The sequence below is a fragment of the Nuphar pumila genome, chromosome 15 (genome assembly GCF_984573655.1).
Source record: "Nuphar pumila chromosome 15, dmNupPumi1.hap1.1, whole genome shotgun sequence".
Lineage (NCBI taxonomy): Eukaryota > Viridiplantae > Streptophyta > Magnoliopsida > Nymphaeales > Nymphaeaceae > Nuphar > Nuphar pumila.
In genome coordinates this window covers 65144374-65167813 of record NC_143263.1, presented here as the reverse complement: position 1 = coordinate 65167813, position 23440 = coordinate 65144374, and the positions used below count along the sequence as shown (strand labels likewise).

The following is a 23440-nucleotide window of genomic DNA, read 5'->3' as shown; positions in this document are numbered from 1 at the left end:
CCTGCAGAGGACATGTGTCAATCTCTCCCTCCTTCAGAAAAAGCAGACTGACACATGTCACCTTCTGCTTTTCTCAGAAAAGCAAGTGACACATGTCATTTCTAGCTTCCTTCAGAAAAAGTAAATGACACATGTCATTCTCTGCTCTTCTCAGAAAAAGCAAATGACACATGTCATTCTCTGCTCTTCTCAGAAAAAGCAAGTGACACATGTCACTCCCTGCTTTTCTCAGAAAAAGCAAGTGACACATGTCATTCTCTGCTCTTCTCAGAAAAAGAAAATGACAGATGTCATTCTCTGCTCTTCTCAGAAAAAGCAAGTGACACATGTCACTCCCTGCTTTTCTCAGAAAAAGCAACTGACACGTATCATTCTCTGCTCTTCTCAGAAAAAGCAAATGCCACATGTCATTTTCTGCTTTCCTCAGAAAAAGCAAGTGACACGTGTCATTCTCTTCTCTTCTCAGAAAAAGCAAATGCCACATGTCATTTTCTGCTTTCCTCAGAAAAAGCAAGTGACACGTGTCATTCTCTGCTCTTCTCAGAAAAAGCAAATGCCACATGTCATTTTCTGCCTCCTTCAGAAAAAGCAACAATTCAATGATTCAAACTCCAGGCTGAGGTGGCGCAAATCCTGAAGTCTCCTCCTTAAATTCATTTTTTGAGATGGTGCCACATGTTCCTTTCCCTTCTTTTCCTCCCTCCTGCCACATGGCATTGTAGGAGCCACCCTGAGGTGGCGCCACATGGCCGACCTCCCTGCATCAGAAAAAGTAGGAACAACTCCCCTCTGAGGTGGCGTCTTCTGCTTCTTCAGCTCCTGCCTCCTGACACATGTCAATGTGGAGCCACCCTGAGGTGGCGCCACATGTCAGACTCTCCTTTCCTCTAGAAAAAGCAGAAATTTAAATTTCAAACTCTCTCTGAGGTGGCACCATCTGAATCCTCTGCCTTTCCTTCTGACACATGTCAATGTAGATGCTCTGAGATGGTGCCACATGGCAGTCTCTCCTTCTTCCAGAAAAGCAAGGCTTTGAATTTCAAACAACAAGGTAGCACCCTCTGAGGTGGTGCCATATGGGAAGCTCCTGCAGAGAAAATCAAGCAAAACCTTAATTTTGAAAATTTTCAAATCCAGCTGAGGTGTCTCACCCACAAAATTCTCATTTTTATTTTCTCAAAAATCCAATTGGCATGCCTTGAGATGGCGCCACATGGAGGGCTCAGATTAAGCCTCTTTGAATTTCAAAATTTTCTAAAATTTCTACAAATACCCTAGCCCATGCACAGCTCAGGAGAGCCCTGTTTGGGAATTGAACTTCAGAATTCTATTTTCTTTCTTTCTTGGTTTCCTCTGGATTCACGCCCCTCTGGAGTCCATTATCAAGGTAGACGCTCACTTCGGGAGTTCCAAAACCGCAGGAGAACACAAGGTAAGCCCCTATTCCAATCGATTTTTATCATGATTTGATTCGTGTTGTCGTTTGAAGAAAGAGCTCATCCGAGGGATGGATCGAGCTATTCTCATAAAATGACATATATCAAAAAAATGTTTTAATGCTTTCTTGATTCAAATTTTAGCATTTCATCACGTTCATGCATTAAAATAGGGTAGATTTATATTTTATTTCATTAAAATAGCATGCTCTATGATTTTTTTTGATGTTTCATGCATTCAGCTTCATTTAGGTAACTCCATGTTTTTGTCAGTCAGTCCACTCGTCATTTCATGTATTTATTTTTCTTTAAAAATGCCAAAAAAATCACAGCACGCGTCCCTAGGTGTCCCTAGCAATCTGCCAAAAATTCGGAATAATTTGAATTTATTTACTATGGTAAACGTTCAAAATGGTAGGTCGGGTTTTGTTACCCGGGATACGTTTTGAAAATTTATCTCAGATTTGTAAAATCGAGATCTCTCTCATATGAGGTCCGATGTTCGATCCGAAAACTGTCTTGAACTCAGGATGATGTCTAGTATTTAATATGATTTGCTCAGAATTTTATGAATTTTTTGAATGTCTGACACAAATCTGAGAGTTCGGGACACGTGTCAGAGCCTGATTTGGGTCTCTGAGAATTTGGATTGACTTAAGGCGATGGGTTCTCTTTGGGTATTGCTCCAAATACGAATCTGTAAAAAGTGAATGTCATGTTAGGGATATCTTATGTTTTCATCTAAAAGACTGATTTTTAGAACAGTTGTGAGATCTGTTTCGGATTTTTCTTGTCAGTCCTCTGTTTTGTCACATTTGTTTGTTCTGTTGCTTCAGGCATGAAAAGTTGCATTTTGTATCCATGTTTCTGTTGATCAAATGCCAAAGTCATAAACATGAAATTTGTCCCTATATGTGTCGTGAGTATCTCAGTTAAATATCAGAAATTTCCATGGCTGGTTTATATTTTTTTAGCATTTTTATATTAAATTAGTTCAATTTTACCTTCGACAGAACCAAATGCCTGTTACCGAACTCACCGTAGTTCGAATCCCGAGGCTGTAAAAACCCAAAATGTTTAATTTTGGGTCCTTTAGCAGTCTGAAAAATATCAGAGGTTTTTATGGTGTAATTTTTGCATTATCATATTAAGCATTGTATTTGGTTCGGGTCCGTAGGCGAAATTCGTCCATTTTAGGATTTTCTTTAAATTTTAGCATTTAAATCATATCATTTCGTGAGTTTTAGCATTCTAGGCTGTTTGTCAGGATAGGTATCTGCTCCATACCGAATTTGACAGCATTTGGAATTCATTTGAGGCTTGGCTTAGCCATAATATCATAACAAGCCCCACGGGACCTGGATCCAAGCGAAAAACAAGCAAAATTCGTTATTTTGGATAAATTGCATAATGTCAAATTCTGATTTTACAGTCCTAAGGTGTTTAGCAGCATGTCATCATGTCCCATCATGCATTTCGTCATCATTTGTTTTAATTCGAATTTCAAAATCTCAATTTTTACTAAAATTTTCTTCAAAAACCCTGATTTTAAAGGTATAACTTTAATATTAGGGGTATTTTGGTCATTTTGACCCCAATTTCGAATTTTAAACTATTTTCTACTAAATTTCTTGCATTTTCATCATTTCAAATATCAAGGAAGCATGATAATAGGGTTTATGTCCAATTAAATCCAATAATTTCAGAATATTATTGGAAAATCTTGGAAAAACCCACATATTTGAGCTAACCTTATTTCAAGTTTGGCAGGGACATTCAAATGAAGGAGCTGAAGTCTGCAATTTCCTTTTATTTCATTTATTTAGTGATGTAATAATGTAAATTTTGGAATAAGAAATTCAATTTTCTGCTTAGACTAGGATGCATATCATATAGTTTAAATTCATGCAATATCATGTTTCTATGATTCATGCATTTTATTTCAAAAGCACTATGGATGTTCACGAATGGCACGCACACCAACTCTTAGGGAGTTGATGAACTCGGTGGAATCCATATTTACGGCCCTAGTCGGAATATGGACGAGACCCAGGTCCATCATCTTTCTACTAGTGACATTGAGCCTACACTCTTAGGCTATCTTAAAAATGCACATCATATTTCCAATATTTTCAAAGCATTGTGCATTAAATCAACTAAACTCTGAACATATTCATGGCCACAATCAGAATATGTGAATGATTTATTTTGACTTAATACACATTTTCCAACAAATTTCTTAGAAAATCTTTCAAAATGCATTCATTCACTCATATCATTTGCATCATGAAATCATTGGTTTTCCCATGATTTTCTTAAGAAAACTTCATTCTCAAAGAAATCGATTTCTCAAGAAACTCTGAGTATTTTCCAAAATCGGTTTTCCCAAGTCAAGTTTTCACAGTTTTCCATGGAAACCAGTCTCTCAAGAAACTTCTAAGTTGGATTTCCAAGATCAAAGTTTCCCTCGATTTTCCTTGGAAAATGTTATTTTCTTAAGATCTTCAAAAAGAGTTTTCCAATCTTCCTCAAGAATCAAAAATTGATTTCCAAGTATTTCAAAGGTAAGATTCCCAAGATTTCAATTTCCCAAGTTTCAGTTTTCTTCTCCAATGAGTTTTCCTATAAACTTTTCATCATCTTCCTAAGAAAATTCTCAAAGTCCGAATTTTCCCGAGAAGTGTTTCCTTTTTTAAATGTTCACCTTTTTCTCAAGAATCACTTCTATTTTCCCAGGATTTCAACCATTCATGATTTTCCCACAACTTTATGAACTTTCTCGTGATTTCAAAACCCCTTTCTTCTGAGTTTTCTGAGAAATTGACTTTCCCTGAGAAATAGCTTTCAACTCCAAATATTTTTCAAGTATACATCATGTTTTTCCTACTTCCATTTTCCAAAATCTCATAGCACATGCCTGAATTCTCTGTGCATTTAGGATAGAACACGATTTTTGATGATTTAATTAAGTCAAGCACAATTTTGGTCCTTGGTTTGATTACCCCTGTTAAAGGCGGCAGGAACGGTCGAACCTCGTACCGACAGGTCGAGCCCCATCCCATGGATTTTCCCATAATTTTCAAAATGGAGGTGAGTATTTCAAAACAAATTTCCAAAATCCGATCAAGTTTCAATCGCGAAAGCGTTTCCCTCTCTCTTCCGCAAGGAAGGGAAGACGGGAAAAATTTTGCGTCGATAACAAGAAGGTAGAAGAGTCAAGCTTCAGAATTTTTTCATAGGTGGCAGTTGGTGCATTCCCAACAAGGGAACCCAGATCCTGATGGGGGCGACCCTGGTTACGAATCACTTCAGCTAAGGAGTTGAGGGTATCCATCATGAATCCCCTCTGCTCACGCAACTCATCGGCCATGTTGTTGCTTGAGTTTCCCTCCATCCTTAAAAAGCAACCAAGATTAAGGTCAAAAATACTGAAGACGTACAAGTAGGCATAAGTATAGGAGCAAAGGCAAAAACATAGATCTTTATTACGAAAGTCAAATATTTAGAATCCAACTGTGCTGGTACATAAGCAAAAGTTCTATTCCGTAATTATAAATGACTTCACAGACTCCAGTAAAACTGGGTAAGTGCTACCCCCCCTTAGGGACGGCTAGAGTACTTTCTAAGCTATTCTCTTCTATTGCCTGCGCGCCTGAATCTGCGCTTAGGGGTGAAGGGAAGTGGCTCCTCGTAGGAGGTCTCCTGCCCGTAAAGGGGCGTCGCCGGGGTATATTCTAGTGAGCCAAGACTATAATCTGAAGAATCCGTCGCAGGTGTGTATGTGGGTGATACACCGCCCACTGGGTCTGCTGTAGGTGGCGGTTGCTCGCCTGCAGTCGAAATTGCGATCTTGCCGTCATGCTCGACCTTGTGGAGGCAAGCATCCATGGTGTGCCTTGTTCCTCCAAAGAAACCACACTCTTCTGCTAACTCAGGGGGAACAAAATCTCCCGACGACTCCTGTGGTGTCTGATGGTGCACCCGAATGTGTAAAGGTGTGAAACCACCTTCTCGAGCATGCACCTCAGCCCACGTTGCTGCCAAGGGTATCTGGTAGGCGATCGGTAGTGGGAAGCCATGCTCATCCGTAAAAATGGGTAGAGGAGGGCGGTTAGCCCAGTAACCAGCCCTGAACATCTCATGTCCGCCCCTCTCCCTTACGGAACGGCTACGTACTCTACGCGTGCCCCTACCGCGACTACCACTAGAACCAGTAAACGGATCCAACTATCCAACGGTACTACGAATAAAACAAGAATATAATTTAGTTTAAACATGCTATAAAATATCAAAGACTTACTTACAGCGCGATGGGATGCTCAATAGTTAAGATTTCACCCCTTTCTAATCTGGCTCTGATACCAAGTTGTAACGCCCCAAAATTTCGACTTGTGATTTCGAAAACCTTATCGAAAAACCTTTCAAAGATTTAAAGTTTTAACTTTTAAAAACGACAGCGGAAGATATTTTGAAAGGAGCACAAGTCAACAATCCTGGGTACGTTAGTTGAAAATCATCATTCACATGTACAACAACTCAAAGGAATTGAAGAAATAAGACAATAGATTAAAAATCTGCAGTTTATTACAAAATGAGCATTTTGTTCCAAAGTTCAATAAATCTAAGGAAGACTCCAAAAAGACTCAAAGCCAAGCCGCCAGCAGAAAGAAGATAAATCTTGATCCATATTGCACCACGCCATCGGCCGCCAGTGAAGTCTTACTCCTCACCTGCCCATGAAATGTGTCAGTTTCATAACAAACCAGTAGGTGCACGAACAGATAAGTAGAATGAAAATAAAACAGGACATTCATGAGATAAGCAGTTATGATATTTAAGCAATTAATACAATTGTAGTCTATTCTAACAAATGTAATATGTGCAAAGAGCTGTTAGTTGAAGCAGTGTAAGTCTCAATCATCTACAACTATTCATGAAGATATTCTTTAAGTTCTGATATTAACTGGCATGTGGGTACGCACAGACGCAAAACGTAGAAACAACCGAGACCGATCCAGGGGTTTATTATGTCAGGTGTTTTCATTAACCCGGATGACTGACTGAGTCCGCTTCTAAGGGGACGGTCAGTGACCAAGAGAGTAAATCCCCAAAGGCATTCGTAGCCCATGGATGCATCCAACTTCTGCAGAAGTGTCTGGGAGTTACCACCTAGGATAATTTATGGTAATCCCAATTCCCCTAACTCCGATGACTGGGGAAACTGAGTTTTTTGCCCGTGGGGTGGTTGTTAACAACCTGTCCATCGGAGTCTTTGTACCATCCATCCTCTCCCTTGATGAACCGTGAAAATCGAATGGGTACGACGGGGGTTTCTTAACCACCGCACCATCCTACATGCTCTGGTGTATTAGACCCACTCGAGCATCTTGCCTATGAAGGCGAAAGGTCACCATTTATGTGATCTCAGCATCGTGCTAATTGCACGCATCGAGGTTGCTACAACCTCATCCTCCAACCATCGTAACCCACATGGGACGTACTTGTCCCAAAAGTACGGTTGTACCTCCCTAGAGGTACGACTACGATGAGAGGGCAACAAATAAGGTTTTATGATTCTTTTGGTTCATACCTGACATGTATTGCTTTTCTGAGCAATTGGCCTGTGGAGGCCGATAATATCATATCAAAATCAATAAAGTGTTGATTCCTACTTCAGGATACTCCATGACCTCACATAAAATTCATACCGTACATGACTTAAGGTTCAGTTACAATAGCAATGACAGTGGTTTTCTCTTCAGAATTGAGTCAACTCACAAAGTCTACCTTAAGTATGCAGTTTCAAAGAATAAGCATGCAAAACAGACAATCACGAGTTAATTAATCCTACACGTAAACAGGTATGCCAATTAAACTACTTGATTCTTTCTAGAATGAGTCTAACCACAAAATTTACATTAAGCATGCAATTTCAAAAGAATCAAAATGAGTAAAACTCTGACCAGCCAATACTTTTTCAGATAAGCAGGTATGTAAAATAACTATTATATCTCAGAAGTCTTATTTTATTTTGTTCATACAAACTTTTCGTGCGACTTTCCCCTACCTCGGGATGTCGTGCAGCTGCGTGCGTCTACGCGTGTAGATGATACGAGGCTCAGGCCGTGGAGCCAGAGCGGGGGTCCGATGCGAGGTCTGCAACAGTGCTACGTTAATTATCATGTGAAGAAGTAGAAAAACAAGCTTGCCAATAGAAAAAGAGAGAGGCAGCAGGGGTGTGACCCTGCTGGCCGAAAACAGACAAGCGACAGGGGACAAGCCCCTGCCTGCCGACAATAGCGGGGCGACACGGGATGAGCCCCTGTCGAAAATAGCGTGGCGGTAGGGGGCCAGCCCCTGCCGACAGCAACGAGGCGACAGGGGTCCAGCCCTTGCCGACAGCAACGAGGCGACAGGGGTCCAGCCCCTGCCGACAGCAACGAAGCAGCAGGGGCTGAGCCCCTGCCGACAACCATCAAGTGATAGGGGCTGAGCCCCTGCCGACAGCACCGAGGTGGCAAGGGGGCAGCCCCTGCCTACAACACCGAGGTGGCAGGGGGGCAGCCCCTGCGACGGCACGAAGTGGCAGGGGCTGAGCCCCTGCCAACAGCACAGGACGGCAGGGGGACAGCCCCTGTCGACGGCCACAAAGTGGCAGGGGCTGCGCCCCTGCCAACAGCACGAAGTGGCAAGGGCTGAGCCCCTGCCGACAGCACAAAGTGGCAGGGGCTGAGCCCCTGTCGACAGCACAGGACGGTAGAGGGGCCAGCCCCTGCCGACGGCCACAAAGTGGCAGGGGCTGAGCCTTTGCCGACAGCACAGGACGGCAGGGGGGCCAGCCCTTGCCGATGGCCACAAAGTGGCAGGGGCTGCGCCCCTGCCAACAGCACGAAGTGGCAAGGGCTGAGCCCCTGCCGACAGCAACGAAGCAGCAGGGGCTGAGCCCCTGCCGAAAACCATCAAGTGACAGGGGCTGAGCCCCTGCCGACAGCACCGAGGTGGCAGGGGGGCAGCCCCTGCCGACGTTACGAAGTGGTAGGGGCCGAGCCCCTGCCGACAGCACAGGACGGCAGGGGGGCCAGCCCCTGCCGACAGCACAGGACGGCAGGGGGGCCAGCCCTTGTCGACGGCCACAAAGTGGCAGGGGCTGCGTCCCTGCCAACAGCACAAAGTGGCAGGGGCTGAGCCCCTGTCGACAGCACAGGACGGTAGAGGGGCCAGCCCCTGCCGACGACCACAAAGTGGCAGGGGCTGAGCCTTTGCCGACAGCACAGGACGGCAAAGGGGCCAGCCCCTGCCGATGGCCACAAAGTGGCAGGGGCTGCGCCTCTGCCAACAGCATGAAGTGGCAAGGGCTGAGCCCCTGTCGACAGCACAGGACGGCAAGGGGGCCAGCCCCTGCCGACGACCACAAAGTGGCAGGGGTTGCGCCCCTGCCAACAGCACAAAGTGGCAGGGGTTGCGCCCCTGCCAACAGCACGAAGTGGCAGGGGCTGAGCCTTTGCCGACATCACAAAGTGGCAGGGGCTGAGCCCCTGCCGACAACACAGAACGGCAGGGGGGTCAGCCCCTGCCGACGACCACAAAGTGGCACGGGCTGAGCCCCTGCCAACAGCACGAAGTGGCAAGGGCTGAGCCTCTGCCGACAGCACGAAGTGGCAGGGGCTGAGCCCCTGCCGACCGCACAGGACGGCAGGTGGGCCAGCCCCTGCCGACAACCACAAAGTGGCAGGGGGTGAGCCCCTGCCGACAGCACAAAGTGGCAGGGGCTGAGCCTCTGCCGACAACGCGAAGGGGGCAGGAAAAAGGGGTGTTGCAGGGGCGACAGGTCCCCTGCCGGCACTCCGGTGAATCTCAGAGGGAAAAGGGGACTACAGAGGACCCGTAGGCCACCTGTCAGGCCCCGGATGGGCACAGGGGGTGGTGGGAGGCCTCGGTAGGGGCTGTGAGCAACCTGTCGGCCTCCCGACGAAGTGACAGGGAGGGGGTGAGGAAGAGAAGAGGGAGGAGAAGAGGGTGGCGTACCTGGGAGTGGTGGCCGGCGTCGGCGGCGTGCGGAGAAGGGAGGAGATCAACGCAAATGGGGGGCGAGGGCTGCGAGAGGGAGGCGTGACTCCCCTTGCCCTCCAACGCTTCTCTTAAAGGCACAGGCGGCAACCGAATGGGGAAACCCTCGATGGGTTTCCCTAATTCACCCGGTACCGAAGGGGAGGAGGAGCGGCGCTCGAAAGCTCGGGTTACTTAAAACCCTAAAAAAAAAAGGGGCCCGGGTCGGGTCCGGACCTGACCCGGCCCGGGTCCAAACAAATTTTTTTTTTTTTAAATGGGGTTTTACACCAAGTCAAATAATTATTGGTATTCAATTTTTCATAAACGAGCTGCCCAAGAAAATTAGAGGAAAGCCCCGAGTTAGCTGAACTGTTCATTTGCAAGCTTATGACAGAGAACAACTTTTGTGGCAGGAACCTGCACACAAAGGAGAGGTTGTCATGACTCACGACAGAATTATGAAGAATCAAGTGAGAGGAAAACAGCTTTACGTCGGTAGATCTGTGTAGGGTTCAGATCTGACTCAATCAATGAGAAAACATAGACAAAGACAGATGAAAGTAGGTAAAAATGAATGTAGGAACTCAGCTTATGCGTGCTTGAGCAAATGAATTACGATGAGGAAACTCATATGAGAAAATGAAGCGTGATACAGAGGGAACACGCAGCTGACGTGATTAGAAGATGTTCACGTGACAAGAACAAATTTCGTGAAATAAAACCAAAAGACTCGTATGAATAAAGAAGACGTGAAACAGGGAAAACACGGTTGACGTGAACAAGTGGTGTTCACATGACCAGGGTGTTCACGTGACCAAAGTTGGGTGCGTGGAGTGAAGAAAATAAAAAGAAACTTGCGTGACCAGACGAGTTTCTTGAAACCAGGAGTCACGTGAGACAAAAAAATCTGACGACAAGAAGACAAAGAACGCAGCTTTAGTCACATGAAACAGGAGAAATAAAACCTGATGGCGAGAAAACTGAGTCGCGTGATGGCGAGAGGAGAAGACGCGTGAAGCCTTTGTGTGAGACAGGAAGGAGAAAAAGTCTGACGACGAGGACACAGCTTTTCCCGGTTCCGATGAAGGCCCTTTTTATGCCCAAAGAAGTTGATGCTCTGATATCATGATAAAACTGCTGCAAGAATCGAGAAATGAGGAGAGAGAGAGAGAGGAGAAAGAGAACTCAGGTGCTCGTTGAGAATCGGCAGCCACTCTAATCTTGATTGGCTGCACTAAAACATTGTTAAGTTTAATAGGCTTAAAACTTCTTTTGCATGGACAAAACTGCCCTGCATTAGTAATACAAATTACATAAATATACACGTGATATGGATCCTCTACTGGATCCATATCTGATCCATATTCTAATAATAGATTTGTGTCTTATGAGTCTTTTTCACCACATTTTAGAGCTTGTTTATTAGCTATCCACTATTTTTATGAACTGTCTCATTATAATGATGCTAAACAATATGCACATTGGAATGAAGCTATGGAACATTAACTTAATGCACGTAAGAAAGCTCAAACTTGAGAAATTATTAATCCTCAAAGAAAGAAATCCATAGGATATAGGTGGGTTTTTAAATTAAAAACAAAAAGTAATGGCTCCTTAGAAAGATATAAGGCTAGATTGGTAGCCAAAGGATATGCACAAGAGTATGGGGTAGATTATGATGAGATGTTTGTCCCGGTAGCTCGAATGACAAGTGTTCGGGCTCTTATTGCAATTGGTTCTATTAAAAAATGGCATATTTATTAACTTAATGTTAAAAATGTTTTTTTTAATGGAGATCTTAGTGAAGAAGTTTATATGGATCCTCCTCTTGGCATGAATTTAAATGAAAAAGTTTTGAAACTAAAAAAAACATTATATGGTCTTAGACAAACTTTCAAGGCTTGGTATGACAAATTTAGCAATGTATTAATTAATCTAGGTTTTGTCTTTTGTTATACTAACACTGCTCTCTTTGTTAAGAAAACAGGTGATTCTATTGTAATTCTTCTCTTTTATGTTGATGATATGATCATCACGGGAAGTGATAAAAAGGTAGTAAATGACATTAAGTCTATATTAAAGAAAACTTTTGATATGTCTGACTTGGGTTTTTTGAGATACTTTTTAGGTATTGAGGTGGCTTATTCATCTCAAGGATACATTCTATGCCAAATGAAACTGGCCGTGGACATCTGCACTAAGTCGAGGATTTCAAATGAAAAGAAAGTAGACACTTCTGAAGTTATAAATGCTAAATTAAGATTTGAGGATGGTGTTCTACTTGATGATCCTACTCCTTATCATCAATTAATTGGATCTCTTACCTACTTATCCATCACCCGACTGGATATTGCTCATGCGGTTCATACAGCAAGCCAGTCTCAGCATGCTCCTACGATAGTTCATATGGCCGCTGTCATGAGAATTGTGCGTTACATCAAGAACATCATCCCAAAAAGACTTTTTTTATCCTCTTCATCTTTTGACTTAACTGCTTATACTAATGCAGATTGAATAAGTAATCCCAATGATCGAATCTCAACTGTTGGTTTTTGCATTTTCTTAGGGGATTCACTTATTTCTTGGAGGTGCAAGAAGCAGCAAAAAGTTTCTTTGTCATCCACAGAAGCTGAATATCGTGTCATGGAAACTACAATCATAGAAATTGTATGGCTTAGAAGTCTTCTCTATGATATGGGAATTCTTATCTCAACTCCCTCGAAGATGTGTTGTGACAACAAGAGTGTGATCTACATTTCAAGCAACCATACTTTCCATCAGAGTACCAAGCATATTGAAATGGTCCGTCACTATGTTCGAGATGAATACCTCAAGGAAACTATTACATTACCTTATGTCACATCAGAATAGTAGTTGGTTGACTTCACTAAAAGGCTTCTAACTCCTCATTTTTTGTTTCTCCTTGGCAAACTTTGGGTTTTCTCCCCCTAAAGTTTGGGAAGGGGTGTTATATATATATATATATATATATATATATATATATATATATATATATATATATATATATATATATATATATATATATATATATATTCTTGGTATATTTGTATCAAAATACTTGATAGGGGTATTTTGGTTATTTCATTGCACATTTTATTTTTCATAGGATTTTCTTTTTCTTTTTTTTATTTTGCTCTTTTTATTTTTTTAAAATTCATTGTAAAGGAACCATTGGGGACCCCGCTATTATAGTCGTTGGGGCTCCCAAACGACTATAATGGGAGTCCCAATGGTCCCCCTCTTACTGCGCTCCTTTTTCTTATAAAGAGAGGGCCTTTCCCTCATGTAAAGTATCTTGTCCAATCCCTTTTACTTGTTAATAATATTTCTTTTTGCCTTTTGGCATTCACCCTATAGTGGGTTTGTGCATTTTGCACATTAAGTGCTTGTGATTTTCGGTTCTTTATTGAGCATTTGTATTTCCGTATATCTCATTACATAGTCAATATAGAGAGCCATTGGGACCCCAACGACTCTCTCTTGAGCCTCTTCTCATGTGTATAAATACGAGGCAAAACCCTACCACAATGTATGCTTACATGTTTTGAGATCATTAAAATATTACTTTTTTATCTCCTGTTCTTGTCCCTCTAGTGGGTGCTTGTGAGTGAACCTATTTGTGGTTCTTTGTCTATTCATTTTGGTGTTTTGATGGAACTATTTGAGTGTCTGCTTTATTGATTTTGTAAATATCTTTAAGAAACCTCATTTTCTATCATGGTAGCAGAGCTTAGTGATCAAGATGAAATTATTTTTGGTGCATTGAGAAGTGTGACACCCTAAATTTAAAAGTGTTGAAGCTCTCTTGTAATCTCTATTCAAGTGTTAATAAGATCGCAATTGTGTTTCAAGTGATAGAATGGTGGTGCTTGCTTGGTGAAGGAGTGTTCGTGCCCTTGATCGGTGGCCTTTGCTTGATGGTGGAGTGCTCTTGATTTCCACTTTTGCTCTTATTCTTTCCTCTCTTCTTTATCTCCTTCTCTCTACTCTTTTGCTTTATCTTTGCCCTTGTAAAAATAGATGACAATGAAAATGTCACCATAAAACCCATCAAGCCCAATGATTCAAACTATGTAACATGAACTTCAATTATAAAGCACCTCGTATGGGGAAAAGGGTTGTGGTAGTGGATGTGATCGATTAGGAAACCAAACTAATGCTTACTAAGATAAAAGGAGAAAAAGAAGTATCTCTTACGAAGGTAAAAAAGACCAATTTGATAGTCACTTATGAGAAAAAAATAAAGAGTGGAGAATGGGTCATGCCAAGATTATGTCTTGCCTCATTAGTAGTATCGATATCAAGAAGTGTTCGAGTCTAGCTAAATTTGAACATGCAAATAAAGCATAAAACTATCTTAAGAGAATGTATTCTCTTAAAGATATTGCTCGCATATGCAATATCTTTGGGGTCTTGGGTCCAAAAATTTCATAAATTTTAATTCTCATAAAAAAAAAAATCAAAAAGAAGATGATCCAACAGCCTATTCTTAGCAAATAAAACATGTTGAACACATCTGTGGGGTCTGATTTGCACAACATGACAACATTGAAAATCAGCACTTATTCCACACCTTATAGGTGGTAGGACAAACAAATCTCTCTCTTATATATAGATATAGGGAGAGAGAGAGGAGAGAGAGAGAAAGGACTAGCTGCCTACAGCTCTCCCTGCACACACATCAAAGTTGTGAAATAGACTTTTAGTGGCAGTTAGCACCTGCCACTAAAAGGTGTTTTTGAACGTGCAATTTATGCTCGGGTGCCGTCCATCATCCGCGATGGACGGCGCTGGGGAGTAGGCTACCATAGGCAACTACTCTCAATCTATCTATCTATATATAATGCACATACATATGGGTCCATATTTGGTGCTACTGAAGGCATGGAAAAACACCTTTTCATATTTTTTAGATTTTTTTTATAGATTGAACCTTAAGAATGTGATCTACAAGGTTTGTTAGTAGAAAAAGAGTTTTAAATCATGTAAGCAGGGTTTTTTAATAGCTTAAAAAATCAACAGCCCACAATGCACTAAAATTTCATGACTCAAAATTATATTTTTAGATCAAAATAGCATAGTCCAAGGTTTGATCATTAGCAAAGAAACTATGCTGAATACATCTATGTGATTAGATTGAGTCGATAAAGCTTGAACCTATGATTTCCATGTCATCAATTAGCAAACATTTAAACTAAGGAAACTCTATCACATGCCCTTGAATCTACAGGAGACAGACTTGGTGATGGCAAGAGCTTCCCAGTCACTTATCACGATGGCAATTAAAAGGATGTCAGTAGCACACAAGCAAATATTACCTCCTGTACCCGATAATACTATCCAACCATGAAGCTTGTCATACCAACTAATAAGTAACAAAACTACATAATTTAACTTGATTACAAAGAAATGAAATTAATTATGAGAGAAGAGAAGCAGGTATACCTATCAAGCATTGCTGGACAAAAAGTGCCTAAGAGAATGAAAATGCCGTTCATCTATGAATAGATTAAGAGAGAAATCAAGCTATACCTCATGAATAGCTGTGTCCATTGAAGATGCAACTTCTGAATCCAGAAATAGTGGTTTACCAGATATGTAGAAGTCCATGATTGCTGCAAAAATTTCAGGTTTCAAGATGTCCCAAGAAGATTCCTCAGATTTTGTTACTGTCACGAAATCTGATCCAAAGAATACTCGTGATACCCCTGGAGTTGGAACGCTATGGATTAACTGAGAGAATCAAACTAGTGACATAAATGCCATTTCCTAAACTAAGAGAACAAGCCAAACAAAAAAATTGCATCGTCCCTTTGTTCTTTTCTTGAACAAACAGTTAAATTTCAAGGTCAGTGAAATAATGTGTGCTAAAGACCATGACCATATAAAAGAGGAAAAGATTCTGACATATTATTTGAAAAAGAATCGCTTACAAATGTTGTCATGTGAACACTTCACTACACAAGCGTACTTGGTGTATGATGTCATACAACATTAACATTAGACATACCACGGCACTGCAAATTTGCATCCATGGTAAACACTGTAAATTTCAACCATGATTTTCTACGGTTCTGATCATTCTGGCACTTTTTTTTCCTCAAAAATTGTCATTGACATGAGAAAATTTGTATTTTTTTAATTGAACATGGGACTTGGTAACTTGCAATTTGAACAATAATAATTTGGAGATGAATGATCTTATATGCACATACATTCTCAAATTCAATTGAATCACTGTGTGAATTATGAACTTGAGTAACTTTGTTTTCAATCAAATAGTTTTGGATATTGGCCATGAAACATAATTAGCCAAAATACATAACAGTAAAATTTTCCAATCTTATCAGAAAAAAGAAATTTTGTGAATAAAACAAGGGTATCCTGTGTCATTTGACTCAAAAAATGATTCACTACTTTAAAAGAATATGTATAACGGCAATATGTTCAGATTAGTGACACAAAAATCTTCATGTCATTAATCAATATGAAAATAATTCTAGCAACCAAGGGCATCTCATGCCTAAGGAGTTTCTGCAGACATTGTTTAAGGACAACAGGGTAAGGCTCAACACATGCGTGCATGCACACACTCGCACATGCACAAAAAACAGCAAGCAATAATTGGGTGTCAGGCATTGCTTTGCCTGGCTCGCTCAAGGCATGTATAGGTCACTTAGAATCAGGGCTGCCAGTGGATTGGATATGTATTGGGTATTCAGCTCGATCTAAACCCTAATTATCAACCTGAGTATTACACACATAGCATCCGGGCTTCCATTTACTTGACCCGACAGAACCCACATCCAACTACATATAATTTGGGCAGGTTCGGGTGCACCCAAAATCGGACATCTGACCCATGACAGACTGCACAGAATTGCCCAAGATTACAAAATGTCACAGATATCACTAGGATTTTGAAATTCTCACAATTTTTTCACATGCCACAAAGATCTTGATACTATCACAAGATTTTTCAAAATATTTCTTGTCTACAATATATTGTGATAAAACAATGATATAATCACAGTTTTGTACTTCTTTACTTTAAATTTTTACATGTTTTTATTATTTTCTTATATTTTTACTTAAAAAATCTACAATGTGTTTCTCAGTATTTCCCAAGGAAAACAAAAACTACAATTAATCACAAGATTTCCATTTCTCCTTGCTAAGAAAATCATGAGAATGAGATCTATGACTATGGTAATTGAAAAAGAAAAAAAGAAGACATGAAAATAAAAAATAGTTTATTTAGAAAAACTGTATGAAAATTGATATCTAAATATTTGAGATCACACCATTCTATAGAATCTATACCTCCACCATGCATAACTAGTTAACTTAAAGCACAAGTGTAATACTTATTACTAAAAAGATTGGCTCAAAAAAGAGTAGAAAAGGTCACGAATTGTTAAAATATATGTACTCATGTATGTATGTATATATATATATATATATATATATATATCATACCCGATTAAGGGTATTTTTGTAATTCTGCCCAATAGGGGCATATTAGTCTTTTCCATCTGTTTTCCTCTTTTTCTTTTTCCTTATTTTTATTTTTTGTTTTTTTTATACATGCATTAAATGCATGTTGCATTGGGGGTCCCAACCAAGAGTCGTTTGACCAGAGTTACCGGAAGCGCCTGGGCGCATGGGGAAGCGTGCTTCCCCGAAACGCGTTTTGAAAACGTGAAACGTCGTGCTTTCGAAACGTATAGGGAAGCACATTTTTTTAAGGAAGCGCACCTATCAAAAATGGGAAGCATGTTTCCCTTTTATGGGAAACACGCTTCCCCTTCGCTTTCCCATTTTTCATTTCTTTTTTTCGCTTTCGGTTTGCTTCCGAGACGGTTCGTAATTTTCTTCTAAGTCATCCCAGGCTTCCCGCTTCCTAAATTTTTGAAAGTGCCTTGCTTCCTGCTCCTGCTTCCCGTATCACTTTCCGCTCCCGCTTTCTCGACTGGTAACTCTCCGTTGGACCCCCAACTGACACAAATGTAACCGTTGGGGGCCCAACGACTCCTTGTTGGGCCTCCCAATGCCCACTCCCTCTCCTTTTACTCTCTCTCTCTCTCACTATCTTGCCTATAAATAAAGGTGTCGACCCCTTGGTAATGTAAGGCTTTTTCAAGCCCTTTTGCTTATAAGATTGTTCTTTCTAGCAAGGCCTTGTTGGCTTTTGTCTTTGTCCATTGTGGACTTGTTCTTTGCATCTTGTTTGTGAATGTCCATTATAGGGCATTGTTTTTATTTTTGTGTATTTTATTTTATGGTATCAGAGCAAGGTTGTGCTCTTATTTTCTTTTAGTTTGATCCATACTTGTGTTCCCTTGTAAGTTGGCATCTCTCTTCTAGTTTCTCCTATTTCTATTTCACCATGGAAGGTAAACATAAGATTGACCTTACCTTCAAGCTAAATGGTACTAATTACTTGGTATGGGCATCCGCCATGGAGAACAACCTCAAAGGCAAAAAACTTTGAGGCTATGTGATGGGCACCATTCTCAAACCACAACTACAACTCACCAAAATGAGGGAGGCCAAGAAAAAGCATTAGAAGGAGGAGCCCGAATTAAAGTCATTGAAGATCACCAATTGTTGATTGAAGATTGGGAGAGCAAGCATGCAAAAATACTTGCATGGTTTATGAATAATGTGGAATTAAAAAATTGTGCAAATATTGTTAAATTTTGCAAGGCCAACGAAGCATGGTTCTTCATGAAAGGTATGTACACTCAAAAGGACCTCGCCAGATAAATTTTTTTCAAAGAAAAGATTCACACCATTAAACAAGGGGACATGAGTGTCTGTGATTACTTTAGCTCTCTTAGTCCCTTGATGAGCTATCCCTCCTAGAACCCAAATGGGTGGATAGTGAGGATGTTGAACTTAGAAGGCAACAAATAGAAAAAGAATACTTTTTTCAATTTTTGCATGAGCTTACACTGGATTATGAGCAAGTTAGATCTTCTCTCCTCCATAGATCTAAGACTCTTCCCCTAGAAGATGTTGTTGCCGAAATATGCCAAAAAGAAACCCGTCTTGGCATGGTTAAGAGGGGAGATGAAGTCTTAGCCATTTCCAAACACGAAAACCATGTTAAGACTTATAAGCCTCCTCATTTTGGAAAACAAAATACCTATAATGAAAACTATAAGAAAGTCATATGTCATTATTGTCAAGAACCGGGTCACATAAGGCCCAACTGTCCAAGAATAAATGAAGCTCCAAAACCAAAAGTTGCTTCTGTTGAAGAAAGCACACCAAGGAAGGAAGATTCAACAAAAGAAAAGAATTCATTTTCTCTTGCTCAGCTATCTGAGGCAGTTCAATTACTACTCGAATCTCCATCTACATTGGGTGTCGCCATTGGCTCCTCTCTTCCAGGTATGTCCTCTTGGATTCTTGACTCCGGAGCATCCTTTCATATGACTCCTCATGAGAATGGGTTATCCGACTTATGTCCTAATTCAAAAACCTCTTATGTTTCAACTGCCGATGGCACGCCTTTACAAATTAAGAGTTTTGGAACGCCAAATGTGAGGGTGGTACCTCAACTAAATTTGAATCTTTTTCTTGTTTCTCAAATATGTGATCATGAATGTGAAATCTCCTTCTTAAGTAAAGGTTGCTCTATACAGAAACTTTGGTCCGGGAAGCAGATTGGGCAAGGCCATAGGAGGGGAGATCTCTATTACATGAGCAACTTGAAACTTCCTACCAACTCCTTTTGTAACTATGTCCAAGATAAAAACATTGAAACTTGGCATCAAAGACTTAGACATCCAAGCTTCTAAAAAATGTATTCTTTTCCTTTTGGAAAGAAATTTTGTAATGAGAAACACTTTGTTTGCAAGAATTGTATCTTTTAAAAGATGAAATCTATTCTTTTTCCAAATAGAACGTTTTTTGACAAAAAGACCATTTGAATTAGTTCATTCGGATGTTTGAGGCCCTTCTCTGGTCATATCGAAAGGTGGATGCTCCTATTATGTTACTTTCATTGATGACTTTACTAGATATATATGGATTTATTTTCTTAACCTAAAATCCGATGTCTTCGCCTTTTTAAGAAATTTCATATGATTGTCAAAAATCAATTTTTAAGTATTATATCTATTCTTAGAACCGATTTGGGTGGAGAATATCTATCAAATTAATTTCAAAAGTACTTAGAAACAAATGGAATTTGTCATCAAAAATTTTGTCCTAGAACTCTTCAACAAAATGGTTTAGCCGAAAGAAAACATAGACACATTATGGAAACCACTAGGACACTTCTTATTTCTAAAGAAATTCATAAAAGTTATTGGGCTGAAGCAGCCTTTAACATCAACCTATTTGATAAATAGAATGATATCTTCATCCTTGGAAAATACATCCCTATATGAAAAACTATTTGAAAGAACTCCCGATTTTAATAGATTAAGATTTTTTTGTTCTAAATGCTTTGTTCTTTCACATAAAAGAGATAAATTGTCTCCAAAAGCTATTGAGTGTGTATTCTTAGGATATGGAGAAAATAAAAAGGATTTAGATGCTTCGACCCCAAAAGCAACAAATTATATGTTTCTAAAGATACAACCTTTTTAGAAAATGAAAATGGGTTTGAGAAAACTAAAGATATTGATGAAAGCGAATATGCTTTCTTATTTGATCTTCTTCCTCAAGAAGAAATGACTCTTCAAGAAGAGGTATTTTCTAGTGATAATTTGTTAAATGACCAAGATGGCATTCCTCTCAACAATGTTGAAAACGAAAGCGAAAATGATGTCATTGATAGTAGACTAATTCAAGCTTATGCCCAGCGTGACCAACAAGTTCCCATAAATGCTTTAGAAAAATACTCCCAAGGGTCCAACATAGAAGAAACCTCTTTAAGAAGATCCAGTCGAGTCTCCAATCCTCCTAATAGGTTTGCCTCCTATGAGTCTTTAACACCAAAATATAGGTCATGCCTATTTGCGTTACACTCATTCCATGAACCATCTTACTATAATGAAGCCAAAAATATTCCCCAGTGGGTCGAAGCCATGAACTTGGAACTTAGTGCTCTTGAAAAAGCAAAAACTTGAGAAATAACCTTGTTGCCCACTGGAAAGAAATCAATTGGGTGTAGATGGGTCTATAAAGTCAAAACTAAGAGTGATGGGTCATTAGAACGCTACAAGACTCGACTAGTAGCAAAAGGATACGCTCAAGAATACGGTATTGACTATGAGAAAACTTTCACTCCCTTAGTTAGGATGACCAGTGTTAAGACCCTTATTGTTGTTGCTTCTGTTAAAAATTTGCCTATCTATCAATTATATGTTAAGAATGCATTCTTAAATGGAGAACTAAATGAAGAAGTTTACATGGATCCTCCGCCAGGAGTGTGTATTGGTAATGATAAAATTCTCAAACTTAACAAAGCCTTATATGGGTTAAAGCGAGCTTCATAGGCTTGGCATGATAAATTTAGTAACGTAATGTCAAGTTTGAATTTTTGCTCTTGCTATACTAACACTGCTTTGTTTGTGAAAAGTGCAGGGTCTTCAGTTGTTATTCTCTTGCTTTATGTTGATGATATGATCATCACTGGAAGTAATGAGCAAGGGATTAATGATATTAAGAAAGTTCTGAAAGAAAATTTTGACATGTCTGTACTCTCCTCGGGGGTACATTCTCTCTCAGATGAAACTTGTAGCTGACATTTGTTTAAAGTTTGGCATCACAGATGACAAGAAGACAAAAACCCCTGAAGTTATCAATGCCAAGCTGAGGTTGGAAGATGGAACTCTTCTTGAAGATCCCACTCCCTATCGCCAACTTGTTGGGTCTCTGATATACTTATCCATCACTCGGCCAGACATAGCTCATGCAGTTCACTCCGCCCGTCAGTTTCAACATGCACCTACAACCGTGCACATGAGTGCAATCTTAAGAATCATCAGATACATTAAAAATACTATAACTAAGGGAGTTTTTATTTCCTCTTCTTCATCAGTTAATTTAATTGCCTATACTGATTGGAGAGGAAATCCCAATGATAGAGTCTCAACTACTGGTTTTTGTATATTCTTAGGTGATTATGATTTTCTGGAGATGCAAGAAACAGTACAAAATATCGTTGTCCTCAATGGAAGCAGAATATTGTGCAATGACTACTACAACCATGGAGCTTGTGTGGCTTAGAAGTCTCCTCAGTAATATGGGCATAATCATCTCTACACCTTCGAAGATGTGTTGTGACAATAAAAGTGCAATTTATATCACAAGCAACCACACCTTCCATGAGCGTACTAAACATATTGAGATGGACTACCACTATGTTCGTGATGAATATCTAAGAGAGACTATAGCTTTGCCGTACGTTACATCTGAGTACCAGTTGGCAGACTTCTTCACCAAGGCTCTTGTTGCTTCACGTTTTATATTTCTTCTCAATAAGCTTTCGGTCATGTCCCCGTAAAGATTGAGGGAGGGTGTTAAAATATATGTACTCATGTGTATATATATAAATATATATACTAATATCCCATTATACCCAATTAAGGGTATTTTTGTAATTCTGCCCAATAGGGGCATATTAGTATTTTCCAGCTTTTTTTCTTTTTTTCTCTTTTTTCTTTTTTCTTTTTTCTTTTCTTATTTTTATTTTCTCTTTTTAAATTTTTATACATGCATTAAATGCATGTTGCATTGGGGGTCCCAACCAAGAGTCGTTGGACCCCCAACAGTCACAAATGTTGTTAAAATATATAAATATACATGTATTTTAACTGCAATACCCAACAAAGGTATTTCAGTCTTTTCACTGTAATAGGTGTCAGCCCATCAGGGGCTGACAACCCTTTTTCACCTTTTTATTTTTTGTTTTTTATATTTTTTTGTTTTTGACTGTTGGGCCAGCTCCAATATAGATGTTGGAGTTGCTCCCAACAGTCATAAATATGACCATTGGGAGCAGCCCAACAACTTTATTGGCTGCCCCCTTTAGCCTCTTATATTATAAATAGGCCTCATGGCCTTTGTATTATTTCATCGCTCTTTTTTAAGAGAGTTTTGTATGCAATATACTTTCTCATTTGACCCTTGTGTGGGTGGTGTGATTACTTGATTGAGGTGTGTGTTCTTGTATATTCATCGAATTCAATCCACTTCATTACATGGTATCAGAGCTTGGGTGTTCCAAAAGCCATTTTTAGAGAAGATCGTGACAATATCAAGAGGAGGATCGTGAGCTTGGAAAAATACAATAAATCATGAATTGTTGCATCGGGAAGCGAAGCACTTCAAAAAAAAGTTTTGTATTTTCTTCCTCTTTCTTTTTCTCTCTCTCTCTATCCACTTGTTGTAAATGGAGAATGAGAGGGAGGTAATAGTCCTCATTCTCATACGCCTAAATGACACAAACTATGTGATGTGGGCATCCATAGTAAAACATAAAATATGGGAAAAGGGACTTTGAAGATTGGTTGACGGCACCGAAAAGGAGCCTAAACTCATTCTTACAAAAACCGAGAATGGAAAAGAAATTGCGCTTCAAGGAGAGAAAATGGCTAAAGTCGATCGTTTCCGACTATGAGAAAAGATGGAAGGAATAGAGGATGGGTCATTTCAAAATTATTGGATGGCTCATCAATAGTGTGGACATCTACAAGTGTTCTAGTTTGGCGAAGTTTGACTTTGCTAGTGATGCATGGAAATACCTTAAAGCCATGTACAGTCTTAAAGATATCGCACATATATGTAACGTCGAAAAAAGTAAGGACAATGACTCAAGAAGAGATGAGCATAAGAGAATACTACAATGCTCTCTCTCTCCTTTGGGATGAATTGGCTCTTCTTGAACCAAAGTGACATTGCCCACAAGATGTTGAACTCCGCAAAAATCAAATCAAAGCGGAGCATTTCTATCAATTCATAAATGGGCTTAG

The 23440-nt window shown here is 40.0% G+C and overlaps 1 protein-coding gene across 3 annotated transcripts in view; it reads right to left on the bottom strand.

Annotated features, from left to right (window-relative positions):
* LOC149815479 (nifU-like protein 4, mitochondrial) overlaps window positions 1-15209 on the bottom strand; it is a 317157-nt gene extending 301948 nt beyond the window's left edge. For all 3 annotated transcript variants that reach the window (XM_089989857.1, XM_089989856.1, XM_089989855.1), the window contains exon 1: window positions 15039-15209. In XM_089989857.1, coding sequence (XP_089845983.1) covers window positions 15039-15116 — 78 coding nt within the window. In that variant the 5' untranslated portion in view covers window positions 15117-15209. The remainder of the gene's footprint in view (window positions 1-15038) is intronic.
* Window positions 15210-23440: the final 8231 nt, after the last annotated feature.